The following is a 23,370-nucleotide window of genomic DNA, read 5'->3' as shown; positions in this document are numbered from 1 at the left end:
CTAGTAACAGTTTATACTTCTGAAGGCTGTACTCAAAATCATCCTGTACAGTGATAGGAATTAAAAAAGAACTTTAATTTATTATTCTGATTTATCTCACGATGCATTGAGTGACAAGTTCAGAGATACACATTTTTTTCTAGTAATAACAAAAAATCAAAGTGTGTAAATTTGCAATTTAGTAGATCACCAAAGGTTTAAGTACATTCCTACAAAATGTGTCTTTATCAACATAGCTTTTTTTTTTAAAAAAAAAAAAAAAAACATATGAAATAGGGTTCTGTTGGTAAATAGAACAAAAAATGTTTCACCGAGTATGTGTCCTTATATTCCAATATCATCAAGCTCTCTAATTCACTGGGAGTTCCATTTACATCTGTATCCAAGAAAGCTGAAATAAACAAATCATGACTTTCACTTTATCTTAAAGATAGGTGACACTAATTCCACCATATCTGTTTCATGTATAAATTTACATAAGCATATACTGATATATGTACTTCATATCAATTAGAAAAACTGACATATCAGATATTGCAAGGCCAATATTTTTTTCACAATGAATTTTCATGACAAGGAGCACACGGTGGGTGTAACCGGTCGACATCATTTATTGGAGGTCCGTGTTACCACCGATTTGTTTTCTTTAACTGGACTATGAGCTTCAGTACTGTTCATTATCTCCATATTATAAATTCATACAAAAATTCTCACAATCAATCCTACATCCTTTACATGAAAAAACATTAACGTTTAAGATTGATTTGATTGATTCAGGTGATTTAATTCAAATTAGTACTCCAAATAATTTAGTTATGAATTAAACAATTGGTTTTGATATCATTTAGTGCATGGAATCCAACTTTCATCCATAATTGTTGTTTGATGAACGCTTTTGTGCTATTATTAATGGGGAGGGGGGGGGGGGTGAATTGTTTTAGTGATCAGTTTTCCTTAAATTTCCGATATCATGCCAAGAGAATTTTATTATTTTACTGTCAATATTTTAAAAATCAAATATTGAAAGAGTAAAGCTTGTCACAGTAAAAAACAAAACATAGAGTTGAGATTTAAATCCCTGCTAAATGTAGACCAGGAAGTATAAATACCTGGTAGATAGCACAGGTAACTTGGTCATGCGATCAGAACGACACCCACTTTATCGGCAGCCATTACTGTCGTAAGAGTCAGGTAATGTTTATATAATAATTATTTAACTTTTTCATATTTTGGTGCAAAATTTACCTAATAGTAAATAGTTAACAATAAATACATGAGGATAGCAATTGATATTTAGCTATATATTTATTTATGAAAATGAAAAAAAAACTACCAAGGATTTTAAAGATCAATGAATAAAGAATTCATACTTCTGCTCTGAGTTTAATGAAGTTACTTCATGTGGCCAACTCAGTTCCATCTCTCCACATATTTCATAATTAAGTACAGGGAGAAGTGTTAATCAAAATAATTATGATGCAAACAGTTTGCTTGATAATAGTCATTGAGACAAGAAAATTCCAAGGATGCAATGTATTTGCAATACAAGTATGAGACCAAAACCCCACCCTGGGGCATGGACCCATGGACTTTTGTATTTTACTGTTGTAAACAACAACAATGTACAATGTACTGTAATCAATGTGACATTCCTGTTTGTACAAAGTGTCTAGCATCTGATCAACACCTGGGTCATAAATTATCCGAAATCTTAGATATTGTGGACGAGAAAAAGGACAAAATCATTAAAGAACTAACTGAATTAAAGGAGGAAATTTATCCCACTTACCAGGATATTGCCTCTGATGTACAAATCAGAATCAGTCAGTTAGAAAAGGAATATGGAGATCTCTCAACAGCCATTACAAAACATGGAGAGGACTGGCACAGAGAAATTGACAAACTTGTCAAGAAACTTAAAGCTAAAGTTGATGAGATGAAAATCACATAGTTACAAACTTTACAGAAACATCTGGACGAAATAAACAAGGCAATGTCTGATATCAAGGATGAAATTGATTCAGTTGAAATAGTGATAGACTCTAATAACTTGTCAAAACTGTTCAGTGTTACATCAAATGTACATAGACATAGATACAGAAATCTTCCACAAAAACTATCCCTGTCCTTATCGAAATTCCTTCCAGAAAAAATTCAAGGAGAAAATCTCAGTAAATTGTTTGGAACTTTATCATTAAGTTCTTTGACCTCAGATGAAGATGGCTACATTACAAAGACAACACAAAAATCATCAGAAGCTGGATCCTCTCCTCCAGTCAAACAGCTGCTTGATGAACCAGAGACTGTCACCACCATAGATACTGGGTATAATTATGACCTTTACAATGTGGCCTGTCAGAGTGATGAAGAAATCTGGATAAGAGGAAATGACAACACCATGAAACTCTACAGCATCAATCAGGGATCATTACTCAAGTCAATCACAACCAAGTCAGGGAACAGACCATGGGAAATAGTGGTGACAAAAAGTGGAGATATATTTTATACTGATAACGATGATAGAACTGTGAACATTGTGAAGAATGAGAAGATAGAGATGGTAATCAGACTACAGAACTGGAGACCTAACAATGTCTGTATTACCTCCTCTGGTGACCTCCTGGTTATCATGAACAGTGATGATTACAAACAAACAAAAGTTGTCCGTTATTCTGGCTCCACAGAGAAACAAACCATTCAGTTTGATGATAAACGTAAACCTCTCATTTCATCTGGCCTTTATAAGAGATACATAACTGAGAACAGAAACCTGGATATCTGTGTGTCTGACAATGGAGCTAAAGCAGTAGTGGTGGTCAATCAGGCCGGGAAACTGAGATTCAGGTACACTGGACATACTCCTGCTCCAATGAACAAACCATTTGATCCACGAGGAATCACCACAGACAGTCAGAGTCACATCCTTACAGCTGATTTTAACAATGACTGTGTCCACATCATAGACCAGGATGGACAGTTCCTCCGTTACATAGACTGTAGACTGAGTTATCCCTGGGGACTGTGTATAGATACAAATGACAATCTGTTTGTTGCTCAAAGGGAAAACAAACAAGTGATGAAAATCAAATATATGTGTTGATTTTAGGACTGTGAATTGATCAAATAAAACATATATATAATATAGTAACTTAAAAGCCACTATGCAGTATATCAATGCTTTTTAATTAGTTGTCTCACATGTATTTGAAAACTTCCTATTAAATAATAAAAAAAAAAAATCAGAATCTTATCATCAGAGAGAATTTGTAGTTAACATGGTTAAGTTGGTATATAATTAAATTGATGCATGTAGTAATATAACACAGTACTCTAACTGTGATGATATCAAATGTACACTTGCTAAGGAATAGCTTATGATCGACTGTAAAACTGAAATTATTCCTTTTATATGAAATCCATTTGAAATCTAAAACATTCAATGCCTATAAAAACACAAAACCTTGTCACTGTATGGTAGAATACACAGTAGGAACTATATGCATTTTCAAATAAAAAAATCATTTGAGTATGGGAGAATTTAGATAGATTGGTCAAATAACATCAAACAGTTGGCCTTATTCTTTTTTTTATAGTAATGTTCAGTTCTCCAAGCCCCATTCCCTCAAGGTATCTAAATGACACCTGAAAAAATACTATGGTTGCCATTTCAGAATATCTAGTTGCTACCAACAAATATTTCACCCACCATGATAAAAACTTTTTGTACATAATACATTTACATGGCGCATACAATAAAGCAAGGAACAACATTTATTATGTATGTGTATATTATGTCCTTTATTACTATGACAAAACAACGGGTGAAGAAACCATATTAGTTCATAGAATCACCCCTATGGTTGAACACAACACGTCCTGTAGACTATCATACAGTATGCTAGAGGAACATTAGATAATTTTGGTCGCAAATGCAACCATTTTAGACACAACTTGGAACACTGAATGTGTGGTTTAGGGTAGGTGGTGTAATTTCGACCGATTTTTCTTTTGTACCAAACACTTGTTAAAGTATATCACTGTTATATTAAGCTACAACTTTTACTGGATCCTTTCATCTTAGAAATACATTTTATCTTTCCGATTACATCGAATTTGTATATATTTTTGGTCATAATATAGAATAAATGCGTTCGATTTACAGCTGTGTTTTGGGTAATTTCCACCGCACAGGGGGTATTTTCGACCGATGAGCCAATACAAAGGAAATAATTGGCGTCAGCTCTGATATAGAAAAAAAATATGAATTATAATTTTTCTGCTGAACAGCATAAAGGATCGAGTAAAAATACTGACCCAAAAAATGACAATTTTCAAAATGTACCCAGTTTGAATAAATCGAGTGCACCAGATATGTCCATGTCGCCGATTTGCCATTTCGTTAAAGCATGCAACAAATATACATATACAGGCATATAAAGCCCATATTAATAAAACAAATGATTTTTCACTATTGTAGTACTTGTTTCTATCGGGTATTAATGTACATTATTCTTATCAAATTTTTTTCCGGATGGTCATGAATTTTTTCTGGTTACAGATAGTGAATTGCGTCATTTTACATTGGTCGAAGTTACCCACTGACGCCGTATTCAAGTTGGGATAACTTCGGCCCATTTCTGTTCAGCCGATTTGCAATTTAATATACTATAAATTAAAAGGGTATAAATTTCATTTTCAAAATAATATTTGATAAATGTCACGTCAGGGATATCCATTTATTGCCTTTCCATACAAGATTTTTCTGAGGTGATAGTTCGCCGTAGTGGCAAAAAATATACTCGTCTGTAATTTTACGGGTTATAAAGCCTATTCTTTGATGTAATTTTCCAATAACGACTTTATTGACACTCATGGAAATAAAATTATTTTTGACACAATATATTAGAAATACGTTTGCTTTCTGAATACTCAGTAATAGAAATATACATACACAATTATACGCCATAAACAAATTATATTAAGGTATTTATGAACGGTCGAAATTAACCAGGTGGTCGAAATTACACCACCCTACCCTATATCATTTTTGTTAAACCACTTTGAGCACTGTACGTACAGTAAAACTCAGTTATTATGAAGTCACAGGGACCTATCAAATCACTTCGGTATATTTGTAATTCATAACATCCATATAAGAAATTTGTTAAATTAATACAGCTGGGAATTCAAGATAACTTCGCTATATCGGTGAATTCGAAATATCCCCGTTTGTACTAACCGAGTTCAACTGTATTCATGATTAATTCTTAATGAAGTCTATCTTACCCAGTCCAAAGTGTACAGTCAAGTCAACATCCAAATTGACACCCGCACCAAGAAATACAAAACCCTGTATGAAAAAAAGAAAAAAGTCAGCGTTTTTGATCAAGAAGCATCTGAAGTGAGTAGTTACTGATAAAACTGCGAAAACATTTGTTACAGACACTCACAGACAGATAACCAAGGGTTAAACATCCCCCTCTTTGAAGTGGGTGTATTTAGGGAATGTTTTAACTTTTATGTGAGTTATTGGTGTGTGAATCACACAGGCTTGTCCAAAGTTTATTTCATGAAGTGCACTAGCGCTTCGTGAAAAATATGCCTACATGCTAGTCTGTGAGGTTCACACACCAATAATTCTTACTAAACTTATAAACATTCCTTACATTTACATTTTACATGTTTGGAAGCACCAAAAGTATACTTTGTTTGAATTTCTCGCTGCCCTATATTGTTATACTTTTATTAACGTCGCTGTAGCCTCATTTTGACGTCACGTTAGCGCAGATTTTTCTGTGTATATTTCTACGCATCAGTATATACAAATATTGTTTTTTAATCAATTTTAGAGTTAGCTTACTAGAAAAACACAGCGAACCTAAATAAATACTTCTTCTTATAAGAGTATGGAAACTTTGACTCACTGAGTGGGATGCATGTCCAATAACCAGGTCTTTAGTTGTGTCAGCTGACGTGAGTCCTGCTTCTAAACAACATAAAATCAAACTGGATTCAACATATTGTATATTACTTCAATTTTTATCCTTTTTATAATCATGAAGTGATATTTACCGTAATGAAACTGACCCAATGGAATTTATGTATGTACATTTTTCTGCTAGTTTTTACTATTTTGAAACCAGCTTTCTAAGCTAGAAAATATATGGCAAAAACAAGGTTAACAGTAATCAAATACAAAAAGCCTATTGTAATTAGAAGTCATATAAAAGGCAACTATGAAAGTTAGAATATGTAATATGTAAGCAAGAAAAACTTCCTGTCACAGAAAGCAACAAGAAACATATTGACGCAAGCGTCAAAAATCAGCCGCAAACCAATTTATATAAATGTTGAAGTTCCTTTCAGACACTGAAATTTGCTGTTCTTTTTTTTTTTTTAATTCTTATGTTTATCTGTTAAAATAATCTCGTGACATGAAAAAAATATACATGCGACAATGCCGATTGCATAATGCATGTACAATATTACATGAATAGGCAATATAAACTATGCATAGTCTTCTACGTCTCTGCACTCAGTTTGGTACAACTTGCTGTTTAAGTAGTTTTTACATAAAAAGTACAAAACTAAAGTTTAAACTTAGCTATAGTTTTACCTTAATAAAAACACAACAAATATATAACACGCGGGGCTCCTTGCTCTCTCTTAGAGTATGTTACCCCCCCCCCCCCAACTCCTTCTACATCCACCACTACATTTCTTCTCTTTTGGTGTTGAGATGTGGCGGGAAAATGTTTGGCACACTGTAAAACGCGCTCTATCCTAGTTTCCTGGATCAACATGTCGTAATATTCTTTGCTTTTAAGAAATCATTATTTCATCATATTTTTGAAATATATCCATAGGAAATGTTTAAATATACACTTCATTTCAAATTAATACAGCAGATCCTGTTTTTCAATGAGAAAGTAAAATTGTTGATTTACAACGCGGTCTTTGTTTTAGACTATGCCTAACACTCGTACTGATTTTTCCGCACTTCAGTTATATCAGAGTTTGTCAATCAGGATTGGATGAAATATTTACCCCATTATTTATAAAATTGAATTTTACAATTATTGTGCTTTTTCCTAAACATTTAGACAATCTTTGTTTAATATTATATCGCCGGCGATATGATGTTGAATATTTTTATTTAAATTGTTAACTCCGCAGAAACGAACAGCGACTTAAAACTTTCATATCATATAACCGACCGCCTCCTGGCGGCCGGTAATAACTTGTCACATTAGGTAAGATTCTGGACTATCCTCCATCCTCCATACACATGTAATTGGCCGTTTTCCTGGATGCTGATTAGTTGAAAATTAATTTCATAACATGTACATGGTATTAGGCAGAAGACTTGACAAATTGCCTTGCAATCAAATTGCAGAGGGTGAAGATATTAACATCTTTTATCTACATCGTCTATCTACATGCTTTTTGAAAACTGTCCATTAAAATGAGAGTTGATGTAATTTACATTTACCCCATTCAATAAAACTCGTCAAGAAACATAATAATTGCAAGCTATAATATATAGAGAAAGCAACAATCTCTTCAAAAGTAAAACTCAAACTTAACAATTTTCGCAGGTTTTACAAAATACAAATAATCATCAAATTTAAACAAGGTTTCTCAAAGATTCTCCTTTTATATGTTATAACTGTTATAAAATTACACTAATGGTTTGAACTCCATGTTTGGAGGAACTCATATACATGAACCCTTTGTAAAGAAATAACCCTCAAATTTTGCACCTGCATAAGAAACCACCTATAAAAAAAAGCACGAAAAAGAGTAGATTCGTGTCTTTTATTACAACAAATCCTTCCAACAAAATTTCAAGTGACACCTTAATTCTACTACACATTTCATTATTAGATTTATTACTGAGCTACCTTTCCATACTTTGCACATTAACTATATTCCCTGTACACTTCTATTTCACTTAACATGGATCATCACACTTCATATTCAATAAGTTCATACAAAGCTGGTATCGGATGCAGACTCATCTGTGACTTTACATACATGTAATTCATAACACTTGTCCAATATGGTCATATAAATCATAACACTTGTCCAATATGTTCATATCATACTGAAAGCCAGCATTATCTTTAAGTTCTCCAAGTTCATTACAATTTAACACTGCTCTCAATTCTGGCATAAATGTCTTCACATCCATTCCTGAATAAAGAAAGTAAGACTTTATTTTATCAGAATATAAAGAACATAATAGTAGTTCACCCAAGACTAAAATATTGTCTTTGTCTGTAAAAATTAAATAAACATTATTGATTTCAGCAATTTTATAATAACATTGCTTTCTAGAAATTAGATTGTTTCTTATATATTCAAGAGGTAAAGAAACTGTTTACTGAAAGATTGTGTTTTCACTGAAAATTCAAAAACGAAACATGAACATTTTAATGTTGCACACAATAAAAGTACTTTGTGATAAAATATAAAAATTACATATACTACATATGTGATCACAAGACCAACACACTAATATCAACATGATAACCTACCTTCTTTGTAAGCTAGGTCCACTGTTTTGAAGAACACAGTATTCATGATGGTTTCCATAACATCCACAGAATCATCTTGTTGCCAGCTGTTAATGTACAAAACATCTTCACTAATGTACGCATATTTTGTTAAAGTATAAAAAAAATAAAATACATGCAAAGAATAACTGCCATTTAAAATATTTCTTTTTTTTCCTTGACAATGAAAATCAAAGATGATATTAAACTCCATACAATATGTCCAAGACCATAGTGGAACCAAAAACATAACTACCTTTTAATTAAACGATTCATGTATCCAGCTGATTCTATTTCTACCTGAGAACTTACCTGTCTCTAAGAATAGACTGGGCCCAAATGTGCATCCTCAGACTTTCATAGTCAATTGATGGGTCAGTCTGAAAGACAATAAATGCTGAAAACTCTAGGATTTAATATAGTCTTCCATAAAAAATTAGAGATACCATTTTTTACCATATTTGAATATCTCTGTTCTTATATTTTCAGAGGTATTCATAAAAATACTTTAAACTGGAAAAGGAAGCTAGCTGTTCTTAAAATCTATCTTCTACAAAAAATTTGAATCTTCTGAGACAGCCAACATTAATAAGTAAATATACCCCAGTCTGCTGTTTATTTATTGCTCAAATTCCTATGTAAATGTATATTTAATTAATTTTTTTTCATTATACTCACATTTTTATACATTTACCTTGTCTGTGTATTGTAAGAGATCCAGCGCTTTCTTGAAATCATATTCTGTGGCATCAATGTTTGTTCCTGAGATGTATAACTGGAAAAGAACTTAAATAATTCAATAAAATTTACAATATAAGCATTTAAAGGCAAGAGAATACTAAATATGTTGTACAATTTTTCTTTATGGTCTACAATCAATAGAGACAGAACTTAAGGTGGAAGTCCCCACTGATACATACCTCTATCAGCTGTACAGGGGAGAGAACTCTCATATTGCTTGGCTCCATGCCAAGGTTCTACAAGAAAAGTGATTTTTGTTAAAATTCATTATTTCATTATTCCAATTTTTGTTAAATTCGAGTTGTGAATTAATTGAATATATAAGGTGAACATAAATAGGTAAACAAAAAAAACATAATGGAAATTAGCAATCTTTATATAAGTTAACCTCTATGACAAGGGCAGGTAACTGCTGCTGATGGGCAATTAATTCTTGTTCTTCATTGATGTCTGAAATAAACAAAAAGTAAAATACATTTAAACATAAATCCTGTACAATAATGTACGGTAATTACTTCATTTTATACTACAGGCAAAGAAAGCAAAAGAAGAAAAAAGTTTTTTCTGTGTCAGAAAACTTTAGTATCTAAGGACCATTCAAAAATAATTTCAACCAAGCTAGTTTTTTGGTTGCTATATTAATTTGTAAATTGGCTAAAATGCAACTTTTTAATAAGTAAATTACTGTACATTTTATTAACAATGTTATTATTTTTTGGGGGTAAAAAATAGCAACCTCTTCCTGATATTATAACAGAATATTATAATAGAAATTAGAGCATATGACTTCATCAAAGGTTCTTAAAGGTTCGTTTTATGAATTGTTTACTGAACCCATGTGGTAAGAATAATGTCTAATACACATATCAATAATTTAAAATACGAACCTAGTATGTTGCTATCTATTTCTCCGTTATCTTGGTCAGCTGCTAGTCCGGCCAATTTACTCAGACTTAACAGTGTCTACAAAACAAAATGTAAGGCTACTCAATCAGCCAGGAACATAGATATATAACTGAGGTGTTCTACTGACAAATTTGATAATGTATATACATGTAAATGTAAATAAAAAGATCAAACAATATTCATCATAAGCAATCTTCTACACAATACATTTATATATAATTATACACTTACCTGTCCAAAAGAAAAAATAAAACTTTAGATTACAGGTTTAAAAAGCATGATAGCATCTAAATGACAAGTTCATCTTTCTTTCAGTTTAATAATAAACACTCTTGTTTATTTAAGAAAAAAAGGTGGAGGATTAGAAGAGAAGTATTCCTGACTTAATATGATACATGTACCAACTATTAAATGTTTTATTAACCACAAAACCTACACAGTCAATATATAACTGAAGTGTTTTACTGATAAATTTGATAATGTATATACATGTACATAAAAAATAAAAAGATCAAACAATATTTGTCTTAAGCAATCTTCTAAACAATACATTTACATAATTATACACTTACCTGTCCAAAGAAAATTAAACTTTAGTTTACATTGTCTACAAGTTTATAAAGCATGATAGCATCTACAAATGACAGTTCTATCATCCTTTCATTATTTATTATCATTGTTTATTATAAGCATCTACAAATGACAAGTCTATCATCCTTTAATTATTTATTATCATTGTTTATTATAAGCATCTACAAATGACAAGTCTATCTTCCTCTCATTATTTATTATCATTGTTTATTATAAGCATCTACAAATGACAAGTCTATCATCCTTTCATTATTTATTATCATTGTTTATTATAAGCATCTACAAATGACAAGTCTATCATCCTTTCATTATTTATTATCATTGTTTATTATAAGCATCTACAAATGACAAGTCTATCTTCCTCTCATTATTTATTATCATTGTTTATTATAAGCACATTGTTGTTTATTGAAGAGGTGGGGAAAACATTTCCTTTTTTCAAAAAAGAACAGGTTTTAATGAGTAATAAGATATCAATTAAATGATTTATTATCAACAAAACCTTACCTTTTTCTTTGCCAGAGAGCCCCGCTCCATTTTGCCCAACTCTAAAAGAGTGGTGTGGGCCTGAAAATAAAAGAAAATGCTAGATCAAACTTTCCATAAACACACAATGACATACTGCTGCACTGTTTGGGCAAAACATTGCGAAGATTTAACCCCTAGGTCATATGACTAGAGGTAAAAACAAATATTGGAAACTCCGTAAAATCTGCTGAAAAACCAACCTATCTAAAGATTTGGCAAAGGTTACAGTTGTTTATGTTTTTAAGCAGGTCAAATTCCAGAATTAATTTAATGGATTCAAATGGGTTTCTTTGAATGCAAAGGTAATTGGATGCCCAGATATGATTTACCTTAGAGAAGTTGTTGGTCTGTATATTATGGAGCCAGCTAAGAGATTTAATGTAGAGGTATGATTTACCTTAGAGAAGTTGTTGGTCTGTATATTGTGGAGCCAGCTAAGAGATTTAATGTAGAGGTATGATTTACCTTAGAGAAGTTGTTGGTCTGTATATTATGGAGCCAGCTAAGAGATTTAATGTCCTCCTTTTGTAGAAATCTACCCAGTTCTCTCTGCTGACTGACTGGTAAAGCCAGGAGTTTTCCTCTCTTACCTGTACATACAAACATTAACAAATCACATACATGTGAAATTTTATAAATATCAAATATGTATAAATAGCTTCCTACCTGTTCAGGTTTTATATTTGTTCATAAGAGTTATGCTACCTACCTTCTTTCATGTACCATGTATATAGGAAATTTGCAAAGATTTGAAAAGATAAATATTTTAATTAATTATTTTCAATAATTGTTACCATTCTTCATTATACCTAAAACTGTTTACTCTCAAACTTTATGAAAATAAATTATATATTTTTTTTATCAATTGCATGAAACATTTGTCCGTGCAGATAGAAAAGGTGTACCTTGCGAAAGAACTTATGTAGATATTTCTCTGTCCTGTCTATTTGTAGACATACCTTGTCAGAGAACTGATGTAGATATTTCTCTATCCTATCTGTGTTGTGTGACAACTCACACAGCTGAATCAGGATTTCAAAGTCACAATATTTCTCGGCTAGGGATGCCACTAACTCGTACTGCTTCCCCTCCACTGTCAACAGAGAATGGTTAATCGAGTAATTATTATGAGAATAAACCATGCAGTGATCAAGGGACAATTAGTTAAACTTTTATAGAAACAGTAATACTTTATGAAATACAAGTTGATATACATTTCTCTTGACTCATCAGTTAGTTTATAAATAATAGACAAATTAATATGTAAATAGCATTGTATTTATACATTAAAAAATCTACTTTTAAATTATTTAATAGATAAGGATGAAATAAAATTTTCGGATGGATTTGATAAATAATTTCCCTCTTTATTTCAGTAAGTTTTATATTTCTGATCATTCTCTATTTTACAGACATACTCTACTCTTCACTCCATATAACAATAAGAACTTACTGAGCGGCATAATCAGGTGTTGTCTGTCCTGTTCGTACCGTCGCTGTAGCTCGTTGAAGTGCTGTCGTCTACTGACATTATTTTCTAGTGACTCTACCTGACTGACGTAACCGTCCAGGACAATATCAGCGATGGCGGCAAGCTGTTGGTAAATCCTCTCTTGACCCTCGCGATCTCGGAGTTCAGGAATTACCACCTCTATTGTCTTACTGAACTAAAAATAACACAGAGTCATATAATAAACACTTAATCACCACCTCTTAGTCTTAACGAACTAAAATAAATAAAAAGAACCAAATGAATCAGGCTTCTACCATATTACTGAACTAAGATAACCCAGAGACAAATGATAAACAATAAATCACTACCTCTATCGTCTTACTGAACTAAAATAAATATAGTAGACAATTTCTCACTCAGTATGTGAATATCAATTTCTTTTCTATCAATTTCTTTTTTAGGATCCCTCAATAGAGCATTTAAAAGTTGTGTGACTTTTTTGTATGAAATTAATTTAGTAAACCGTATTAAACCTGTTTAACAAGGAATGTCCTGATTCCATGATCCCCTCCTGTTGACGTCCATGGTATGTATTCTGGGATGTCCCCTTGAGGGGCCTCACATTCATACATTGTGGATTTGGTCTGACGATACTGTAAAGCTTTATGTAACATTTCCTGTAAATTAAACACAACAGATAAACAGCATAGACAGTCCCTATATTTTGAATTAAAGTCACTTTAATCTTCTCAAAAAGATGTGATGGGGTCTAATAGTAGGGTAACTTAAAAACATGGTGCGTTGATAGACAAAAAATCCATGTTTTCAGGTGTTATGAAAATTCAATAAAACATGTACAGAAATATACATTGTACATGGATACTGCAAAAATAATATGGGGCAAACTAGATTCTATCAATATTTACCTGTAATATTGTGTTGACTGACGTAATGACAGTGAGAATCTCTGTTACTGTGACGTCAGCCATTAGAACTTCCTCCTGATACGCCAACAAACACTCGACTACTTCCTGTATCCTTGACACCTGTAACAGGTAACACACAAATAGAAAATATTTAAATGGTTAACAGATAACACACAAATAGAAAATAACGAAACAAGCCCACTTCTCTATAAAATAAGTCTAGTGGGGTGAGGTTTAGTACATACCTCTCTGTAAAACAACTCTTGTGGTGTCAGATTTACTACATACCTCTCCGTAAAACAACTCTTGTGGTGTCAGATTTACTACATACCTCTCCGTAAAACAACTCTTGTGGTGTCAGATTTACTACATACCTCTCCGTAAAACAACTCTTGTGGTGTCAGATTTACTTTTTGACATACCTCTCCGTAAAACAACTCTTGTGGTGTCAGATTTACTACATACCTCTCCGTAAAACAACTCTTGTGGTGTCAGATTTACTACATACCTCTCCGTAAAACAACTCTTGTGGTGTCAGATTTACTACATGTACATACCTCTCTATAAAATAAGTCTTGTTGGGTCAGATTTAGTTCATACCTCTCTGTAAAATAAGTCCTGTGGGGTCAGGTTTAGGGAAATGTTGACGTCTCGTCTCATCTCCAACACTTTCTTTATGACTGCATCTACTATACCAGTAAACCTATAGAGGTATTTGTAGTCACTCAGTTAATTCATATATAAAAGCAAACAATCATTTTTTCTAAGTAACTTCTTTTATATTGTTATAATATTAAAGAAGGTTTCAATTTGTGGCATTAAAAAGTCACATGTCTTTTTATAGATACATGATACTCCCTCATGGTTCACAAATTATGTGTCTTTTATTTTGTCTATCATTTTATAGATACTTACTCCCCATGTAATTGCTGTTTTGCAATAGCGGAGTTTACTTTTTCTGCATGTTCACACATCACATGTCTATAAAGAATGATACTCATACTTACTACATGTCTATTTATAGATACTTACTCCCCATGTAATTGGCGTAATGCAATGGCGGCCTGTACTTTTTCTGCGTGCTCACACATCACATGTCTTGTCAACATCCGTGTGTCCCGTATGGTTACAAGATTCAACTGCAATTCATAAGAATTTATTCTTTAGAAAAAAAAGATAGGGAAGCCCAATACCCAGTTGTTATAACATCATCTTTTGTTGAAAATGGCATAAAATACAAAGAAAGTCAACTACCTCCAGGCAAAAAAAGTTTTCCTGAAATACTTAAACTACTTTAACTTTACGGACCTATGGTCAAGATAACTCTCCAATCTGACCTTGTATACCCTGACACTCACCTGTTCCCAGAGACTCATCCTTTTGAGGAAGTTGATGACGTACTCGTGAGCTCGGAGTTTATCTGTCAGCTGATTGATGATGATTAGTGAAGTGGTGCTACTGGTGGCATCTACAAACAATAAATGATTATCAAGTTTCTCATACAGACCGCAATGCCTCAATAATTTTTGTACTAGTCACAATATATGGTTGTTAATCTCTCATGAATATAAAAAGCAAAGATCCCATACCAGCCTCATGATCTTTTGCCCTTTGACCTCTCACCTTGTCTTGACTCCGCCCATCGTGGATCAGAGGCGGGAAAATCATTCACGAGATCTCTGTCAAGGGAGACAACTATCTGATCTAAATCCGTGGACACTTCATCAGGGGGAAATAACTCATCAATGGTTGTCTGGGCTGCAGCCTATAGATATAATACATGTACAGACTGAAGCTTGAGAATGATATAACAAAGTCTGGTGAATCAAAATCTAAAGCATCAAGGGTTTACCCTGAAGAGATGCTAGAGGCTTGGTACACTGATCATTATACCTTTTAATGCACCAATCAAAACTATTACAATATAAACCAGCACAGTGTACAAGTAAAGGTCAATGTATAAATTTGATGATATCAGATAATATGCTTTGCTGATACTTAAGGTCATCTTTGCTTATTGACATAAAACAAATATTTAATGTTAATTGTATTACAATTGATCCACTTACAATGTTGCCCCTCATGGTCGCAATAAACGCAGACTTGAGTCGGGCCGTTCTGTCTTCACTCATGGACAATTCCTGCATTTTAGCGTGGCTGGCCGTCAATACTGACTACAAAGACGCAATGTTAATTAGCTGGGCAGCAGCAAAACACTCCACATTATATATAATTAAAGTTGAAATTTTTGTAAAAATTTTAAGTAAAAATTGCAATTTATGTGGAATAAAAGATATGCATTGGGATTATTATTTCCGATATGATAAAGAACTCAGGAAATTAATTGTTTTGTTGTTTATAAAAGTGAAAATAATTACCATGTCCATTGTGGTGAGATCTTGTGAAGGCTCCTCCATAATACTAAATAATGCAGAGAAATTTTCTTATTAATATAAAGAACAAGGTTTGGACGTTTATTTTCAGTAATTCATGAGGGTCTTAAAATTAATTTTAACACCCCCCCTTCGATTTATAGCTATTTAAAAGATCTTTTTTAAAAACCAGACTTTTCAAATGGAATATACAGTGGACCCTCATTTATCCGGACGCTTTGGTTCCCAGTCAATTTGTCCGGATATGTGAAGCATCCGGATATCTGAATCACCAGTTAAACAAGACAGAATAACATTTAAAAATTTCGTTCCCATGAAAAATCGTCCAGATACTGAAGCATCCGGATATCTGGCGTCCGGATATCTGAAGGTCCACTGTATTTTCATTCTAATATCATCCTCTTATAATCCATCTTTCCCAAGATAAAATCTATTTATGAGGGGACTAGATTAGTTCATGGCAAATTACAAGTCCATGTGACATATGTAAATGCATTGAATGAAACCCTCAGTGACTTATAGGTGCACCTGTACTAAATACTTTCAACTTAACCCCTGACCTGATTTCCTGTTTCTGTGGAGCACTGATGGAAAAAAGTCCCACACTGCCAGAGAAGAAAACTCCAACCCCATCACAAGATCCTACGAAAAAAATATTAAATAATATATTTTAGTTCATAAATTTTTCTAGTATACAGTACCACTACATCTACATGTATCTCTGTATATAACTTTACATTTCTTTTTATTGTCTCAGATGAACTGATAACTCAGATTTACCTGCCCCCAGGATGTGCCCCCCAGGCTGCTGTAGATTTACTACCTCATTGGAAGGACTTGAAATATAAAATATAGTCTCTCCAATCGTAACATGTCTATTTGTTAAGAGATGGGATTTGTTATAAGGATGTAACAGCTAAGAAAAATATATGACTTTTGGTAAAATATATATTTTTTTAATTAAGCATGATTGAAGTTTAACTTGAAACACTGCGACCTGTCAGTAAAAATTCAAGATATATTTACAAGGAATTAAGATATCATGGTTGAAACAAAACTTGACATACACCTGACATTGTATACGTCAATCAATGCACTGAATAATGAAGTCCACATGTCTGTCTTGTGGAGTGATAACTTTACCTGGTACAAACAGAATCTGGTCCCTGTTATAGATGTATGCAGTAGTGGTCGTAGGATCAGCTAACAAAAGTTTATACTTCTGAAGGCTGTACTCATAATCATCGTGTACAAACATAAGAAACAAAAGAGAACTTTAATTTTTCTGATTTATAGATGCATTTCTTTTCCAGAAATTTGTATATAATTTTATTTGTTTTAAAAAGTTGTACTGCACAAATTAAACAAAGACAAGTTCAGAAATACACTGTGACAGTTTTTTTCTTGTAATCATATCACAAAATCAAAGTGTGTAAATCTGCAATTTAGTAGATCACAAAAGGTTTAAGTACATTCCTACAAAATGTATTTATCAACATAGCTTTTTTTAAAACAACATATAATAAATAGGATTCTGTTGCTATATAGAACAAGTCATACTGAGCATGTGTCTTTATATTCCAATATCATCAAGCTCTCTAATTCACTGGGAATTCCATTTATATCTGTATCCAAGAAGGCTGAAATAAACAAAACATGACTTAAACTTTAACTTTATAAAGATTAGGTTACACAAATTCCACCATATCTGTTTCATATATAAATTTACATAAGCATTTATTGATATATATGTGTTTCATATCAATATGTAATATTGCGAGTACCTCGCAGTTATCTAACTTACTATCACTCTTGCGGAAGAGTCGAGAAAGCTCAAAAATTGCGAGATTACCGGGGCACATGGCATTGTTTACAGTAGTGAAAATCGAATGATTTGAACAATTTTATGCTGAAAATACAATGTATTGCCAAGAATTTAACTCAAAATAGTAGATTTTCAAATAAGGAAAGTTTATATTATTTTTATCAGCTTTAAAATGTGACGATTTTCAATGAAAATTTAATGAGAAGAGCCCGCTTAGTTAAAAATATCGTAAAAAATGTAACATTTTAGGATAATCTCCTCTCAAAAATTAATTAGGCTGGTTCAGCGATTGGCTAGCAAGGTATTCCACCAGGATGTTTTTACTTATCTGTCCTTATAAATTCTACAATGAGCGATCTTGCATTGTATTCCATAGCACATTTGTCCCTACTCCTACAAGTAAGAGCCTCGGTTAACGTCCCTACGCTCCTTATATACCTCGGACTCTTACATCCGAAGGCCATTTTCTAACGAGCATGTTCCGCCTCAGATTTTGGGCGGAACGTATTATGCGTGAAATAAACTGTTAACAAGTAATTTTCAGGTACCTACGTATTTGCATGGGGTATGAAAGTCACAAAAAATAATAAAATCCATTTTATTCAGTGTGCGTTATTGTTAATTAATGAAAATTGTCATTATTCCAATTTGTCACCAGAAGTACTTTCGATTTGACTTCACATTAACTTTGCGGATTGCTTGTCAGAAAACGAAATTTTCGTTGCATTACACCAGTTTCGTTTCGTCAGATTTTCTGAATTCCGTTTCCGAATTTTAAACAGACGACTTGTTTCAATTTCTGCTTCGATTTAAAAAATAATAGATTGATTGCTAATACAAGAGGTTAGAAGGGTTTTATGCATAAGTTTTATCGTAAATATTGAGTATTTTATTATTTCGTACCATTCGTTAATATACAAAGCCTTATTTCTTAATAAAATAATTTATTTCCACTTGGGGTTTCAGCGGCGAGAATTTTTACAATGGATGCTAGAGGTTACGCGGCGCCAAGTCAAAAGTATCTCGCCGTGAACCTCTAGCATGCTGGAGTAATTTGTCCCCAGCCAACAGACATTTCCGTCCTCCATCGCAAAAGAGTTCCGCTAAGTTAAGTAATCGGGATAGCAAGTACATGTATTAGACAAACTTTTTTCCTGACATATCAAATATTGCAAGCCCTAGGTCACATTTTCACATGGAACATGTTGAATTTTTATGACTAGGAGCACACTGCGGATGTGACCAGTCAGCAGGGGATGCTCACTTCTCCATGGCACCTGATCCCACCTCTGAGGTTTTTGGAGGTCTGTGTTAACCCCTATTTGTGTTGTTCATATGGACTTTGAAATTGAATACTGTTCATTATTAAGGTCTTCCGTTTCCAACGGAAGACCTTCTACTGATTCTGTTGGTAAAGATTATTATTCTTTTTTTTTCTTCTGCTTCCTAGACCGCAACTTTGAGGCCTCATATCTCACTCATTTCTCAACAGATTTCGCTCAAATTTTTAGAGGTTATAGACGTTCATTAACTCTATCAGAATGTTGACTAAAATTTCAAAAAGTCACTTCCGGTTTTGAGTTATTGCCCTTTAAACGAAAATTTATAGGCTTTCGTTTCCAGACAAAGGCTCAGAGACGGCTAAAGCTGGAGCAGAAATTCTACTGATTTTAGATAATAGAAGGATTGAAGTTGTGCACATCGGTTTTTGTTTTTCGATTTCTCTATTCAAAATGGCGCTATATAGGGGTCAAAAATTAGAACGCTTAAAAGAGCCAAAAATTACTCATATTTTGCTTTTTATCTTCTCAACTGAAAATATTTTGTTAAAATATATAGAACATAATTTGTGCAGAATTAGAAGATCTTTAAAATGATATGTCGAAAAAAGGGCTGACTCCTAAACTAAGGGGTCTAGAGGGGCCAAAAGTTTTTTCCAAATATCTCAAAAAGTATTGAGAATTTGTTATACATCAAAGAAGCAAAGTTGTTGAAAATGTCAAGCTTAATCTAATGGAGTCGTCAAAATACGTCCAGCGTCGTCACTTCCGGCCAAACCGGAAGTAGTCGAAAAACGCGTATTTTTGCCGTTTTTGACAAGTTTTTAGATAACATATGTCTCTGGGAGCTTAAAGATTAATTTTCCGTGCGTTGTTGTCACTTCCGGTCAAACCGGAAGTAGCAAAAAATGGCTTATTTTCGCATTAATTAACATAGCTTTACAGGATTCAAAGAATTTTTGAGCGTTATTTCTCTCTTCTTTTTTTTTAAATCAAAGAAATCAGGTCAAACAGGACGGAAGACCTTCTCGTTGCTTTGCAACGAGCTTTGCTCTAGTTTCCATATTAACATTGATTATTCTCACAATCAATCTTACAGCCTGTATAATACACATAAAATATTGAACATGTTTAAGATTGTTTGATTTGAGTGACCCAGGTAATTTAATTCAAATTAGTACTCTAAATAATTAAGTTATGATGAAACTATCAAGTTTTGAGATCATTTAGTGGCATCCAACTTTCATCCATTGTTGTTTGATGAACACTTTTTGTGCTGTTGGATTAAAGGGGGGATATATCAGTGATCAGTTTTCCTTAAATTTCTGATGTGCTGAGAGAATTTCATTAATTTAATATTGAAAGGAGTAAAGCTTGTCATAGTAAACAAGGCAAAACAATGTGCTGAAATTTAAATCCCTGCTATATATAGACCAGGAAGTATAAATTCCTGACAGGTAGATACATGGTAACTAGGTCATGTGACATAACAACACCAACTTTATCGACAGCCATTACTGTTGCAAGAGTCAGGTAATGTTTATATAATCATTATTTAATTAACTTTTTGATATTTTGGTCAAAAATTTACCTATTAGTATATAGTTAACAATAAATACATGAGGATAGCAATTGATATTTAGCTACCTTTTTTCATAAAATGAAAAAAAATCTACCAAGGATTTTAAAGGTCAATGAATAAAGAATGAGTCATCCTGCTCCGAGTTTAATGTAGTTTCTTCTTGTGGCCAGCTCAGTTCCAATTATATACTCATATTTTTTATAATTTAATACAGGGCTAAATATTAATAATTATTATACAAACACTTTGCTTAATAATAGTCCTCGAGACAAGAAAATTCCAAAGATGCAATGTATTTAAAACACATTTATGAGACCAAAACCCAACCATAAAGCATCAACCCTTGGACTTTTGTATTTTACTGTTGGTCAAAAATTTCAAATAAGAATAAAAAACAGCAAAACTCGTTTAGTGTGAACATGGATATAGCGAATTTACCGTTATAGCCAAGTTATTTTCGATCTCTAGCTATATCAATTTAACATATTCCTTATACAGATTTAACGAATTACAGATATAGCGAAGTAAATTCACACGTCCCCCTGACTTTGTTATAACCGAGTTTTACTGTAACATTAAAACTCTGTAATCGAACAGACAATTTGCCAAACAAAAAACCCTAAAAATTAAATTAAAATATGTAAATTTTTTCCTACTGAAGTTTATTCTAAAGCCTAATTAATTTATAATTCAGAGTCAAAAGTTAAAACATGGACCCCCGTACCAGTGCCCAGGACGTGATGCGATGTGACCTGTGTGAGACCGCTGTGGTACAGATGCACTGTGATACGTGTCTTGTCAACCTATGTACAGCTTGTGTAGGAAAACATATGATATCTGATGAATCCAAGGACCACAAAGTCGTCAAATTTCAGGCCAGGAAATCCACCCCCCTCTACCCTGGATGCACATCTCATAAAAAAGAACGATGCACAATGTACTGTAATCAATGTGACATTCCTGTTTGTACAAAGTGTCTAGCATCTGATCAACACCTGGGTCACAAGTTATCAGAAATTCCAAAGGTTGTGAAAGAAAAAAAGGACAAAATCATTAAAGAACTCTCTGAATTGAATGAAACAATTTATCCAACCTACCAGGACATTGCCTCTGATGTACAAAACAGAATGAGTCAATTAGAAAAGGAATATGGAGATCTCTCAACAGCCATAACAAAACATGGAGAGGACTGGCACAGAGAAATTGACAAACTTGTCAAGAAACTTAAAGCTGAAGTTGATGAGATGAAAAACACACAGTTACAAACTCTACAGAAACATCTGGATGTAATAAACAAGACAATGTCTGACATCAAAGATGAAAATGATTCAGTTGAAATGGCAATAGACACTAACGATTTGTCAAAACTATTTAAAGTCACTTCAAATGTAAATATATACAGAAGCCTTCCACAAAAACCAGTACCAACTTTATTTAAATTCATTCCAAAAAAAATTCAAGGAGAATCACTCAGTAAATTGTTTGGAACACTATCATCAAGTTCTATAACCTCAGATAAACATGGCTACAGCATGAAGACAACACAGAAATCAACAGAAGCTGGAACCTCTCCTCCAGTCAAACAGCTGCTTGATGAACCAGAGACTTTAAAGACTGTAAACACTGGATATAAAGAATACCTTATCAATGTGGCCTGTCTGAGTGATGAAGAAATCTGGACAAGAGGAAGTGACAGCACCATGCAACTCTACAGCATCAATCAGGGATCACTACACAAGTCAATCACAAACAAGTCAGGGAACATACCATGTGACATAGCAGTGACAAAAAGTGGAGATCTAGTTTATACTGATTACTATGTTAGAACTATAAACATTGTGAAGAATGAGAAGATAGAGGAGGTGATCAGACTACAGAACTGGAGACCTTGCGGTGTCTGTAGTACCTCCTCTGGTGACCTCCTGGTTATCATGGACAGTGATGACAACAAACAAACAAAAGTTGTCCGTTACTCTGGCTCCACAGTGAAACAAACCATTCAGTTTGATGATAAAGGTAAACCTCTCTATTCATCTAGTGGTTATAACAGATACATAACAGAGAACAGGAACCTGGATATCTGTGTGTCTGATGAGGGAGCTAAAGCAGTAGTGGTGGTCAATCAGACCGGGAAACTGAGATTCAGGTACACTGGACGTACTCCTGCTCCAAAGAATGAATCATTCCATCCACGAGGAATCACCACAGACAGTCAGAGACAAATCCTTACAGCTGATCATTACAGTCACTGTGTCCACATCATAGACCAGGATGGACAGTTTCTCCGTTACGTACACTGTAGACTGAGTTATCCCTGGGGACTGTGTACAGATGCAAATGACAATCTGTTTGTTGCTCAAAGGGAAAACAAACAAGTGATGAAAATCAAATACATGTGTTGATTTTAGGGCTGTGTATTGATCAAATAAAACCTATATGATACAGTTCAATATGATAACTTAAAATTAAAGCCACTATGTAGTGTATCAATGTTTTTATTATTAGTTGTATCATTTGTATTAAAAACTACCTATTAAATGAAGAAAAAAAAAATTATTAGAATATCATCAGAGAATATTTGTATTTA

General features: G+C 33.1%; 2 protein-coding genes and 1 long non-coding RNA gene across 3 annotated transcripts; 1 reads left to right on the top strand and 2 right to left on the bottom strand.

Annotated features, from left to right (window-relative positions):
- Positions 1-5,354, bottom strand: LOC134242608 (uncharacterized). Its single transcript, XR_009986888.1, has 3 exons — positions 5,287-5,354; positions 312-391; positions 1-43 (listed from the first exon to the last, which is right to left on the bottom strand). It is a non-coding gene; the product is annotated as an uncharacterized LOC134242608 (long non-coding RNA).
- LOC134242607 (tripartite motif-containing protein 55-like) lies at positions 1,153-23,249 on the top strand. The gene is made up of 2 exons (XM_062724709.1): positions 1,153-1,191; positions 21,478-23,249. The coding sequence occupies exon 2, from the start codon at positions 21,494-21,496 to the stop codon at positions 23,183-23,185; it is 1,692 nt and encodes a 563-aa protein (XP_062580693.1). The 5' UTR covers positions 1,153-1,191; positions 21,478-21,493; the 3' UTR covers positions 23,186-23,249.
- Positions 7,820-17,595, bottom strand: LOC134242640 (nuclear pore complex protein Nup133-like). Its single transcript, XM_062724745.1, has 24 exons — positions 17,569-17,595; positions 17,240-17,262; positions 16,877-16,932; positions 16,657-16,738; positions 16,082-16,124; positions 15,773-15,877; positions 15,327-15,468; positions 15,062-15,171; positions 14,736-14,842; positions 14,304-14,406; positions 13,704-13,823; positions 13,311-13,454; positions 12,778-12,991; positions 12,283-12,417; positions 12,034-12,072; positions 11,790-11,914; positions 11,304-11,363; positions 10,187-10,262; positions 9,688-9,749; positions 9,479-9,535; positions 9,253-9,333; positions 8,871-8,938; positions 8,541-8,626; positions 7,820-8,196 (listed from the first exon to the last, which is right to left on the bottom strand). The coding sequence occupies exons 1-24, from the start codon at positions 17,593-17,595 to the stop codon at positions 8,045-8,047; spliced, it is 2,217 nt and encodes a 738-aa protein (XP_062580729.1). The 3' UTR covers positions 7,820-8,044.
- Positions 23,250-23,370: the final 121 nt, after the last annotated feature.

Source organism: Saccostrea cucullata, unplaced genomic scaffold (assembly GCF_032062105.1).
Source record: "Saccostrea cucullata isolate Sc308-1 unplaced genomic scaffold, CSIRO_AGI_Scuc_v1 ctg861, whole genome shotgun sequence".
Classification (NCBI taxonomy): Eukaryota; Metazoa; Mollusca; class Bivalvia; order Ostreida; family Ostreidae; genus Saccostrea; species Saccostrea cuccullata.
This window is presented reverse-complemented; position numbering and strand designations above follow the sequence as displayed.

What these genes read in the sequence shown, in the direction of transcription:
- LOC134242640 (XM_062724745.1), bottom strand. Translation starts at nt 17,595, where the DNA reads ATGTTGATAAATACATTTTGTAGGAAT. An exon ending in CCACAGAAACAGGAAATCAG is followed by an intron (nt 16,125 to 16,656) that starts GTCAGGGGTTAA and finishes TGCATTATTTAG; the next exon opens with TATTATGGAGGAGCCTTCAC. An exon ending in AATAGATAGCAACATACTAG is followed by an intron (nt 9,750 to 10,186) that starts GTTCGTATTTTA and finishes TGTTTATTTCAG; the next exon opens with ACATCAATGAAGAACAAGAA.
- LOC134242607 (XM_062724709.1), top strand. Translation starts at nt 21,494, where the DNA reads ATGGACCCCCGTACCAGTGCCCAGGACGTGATGCGATGTGACCTGTGT.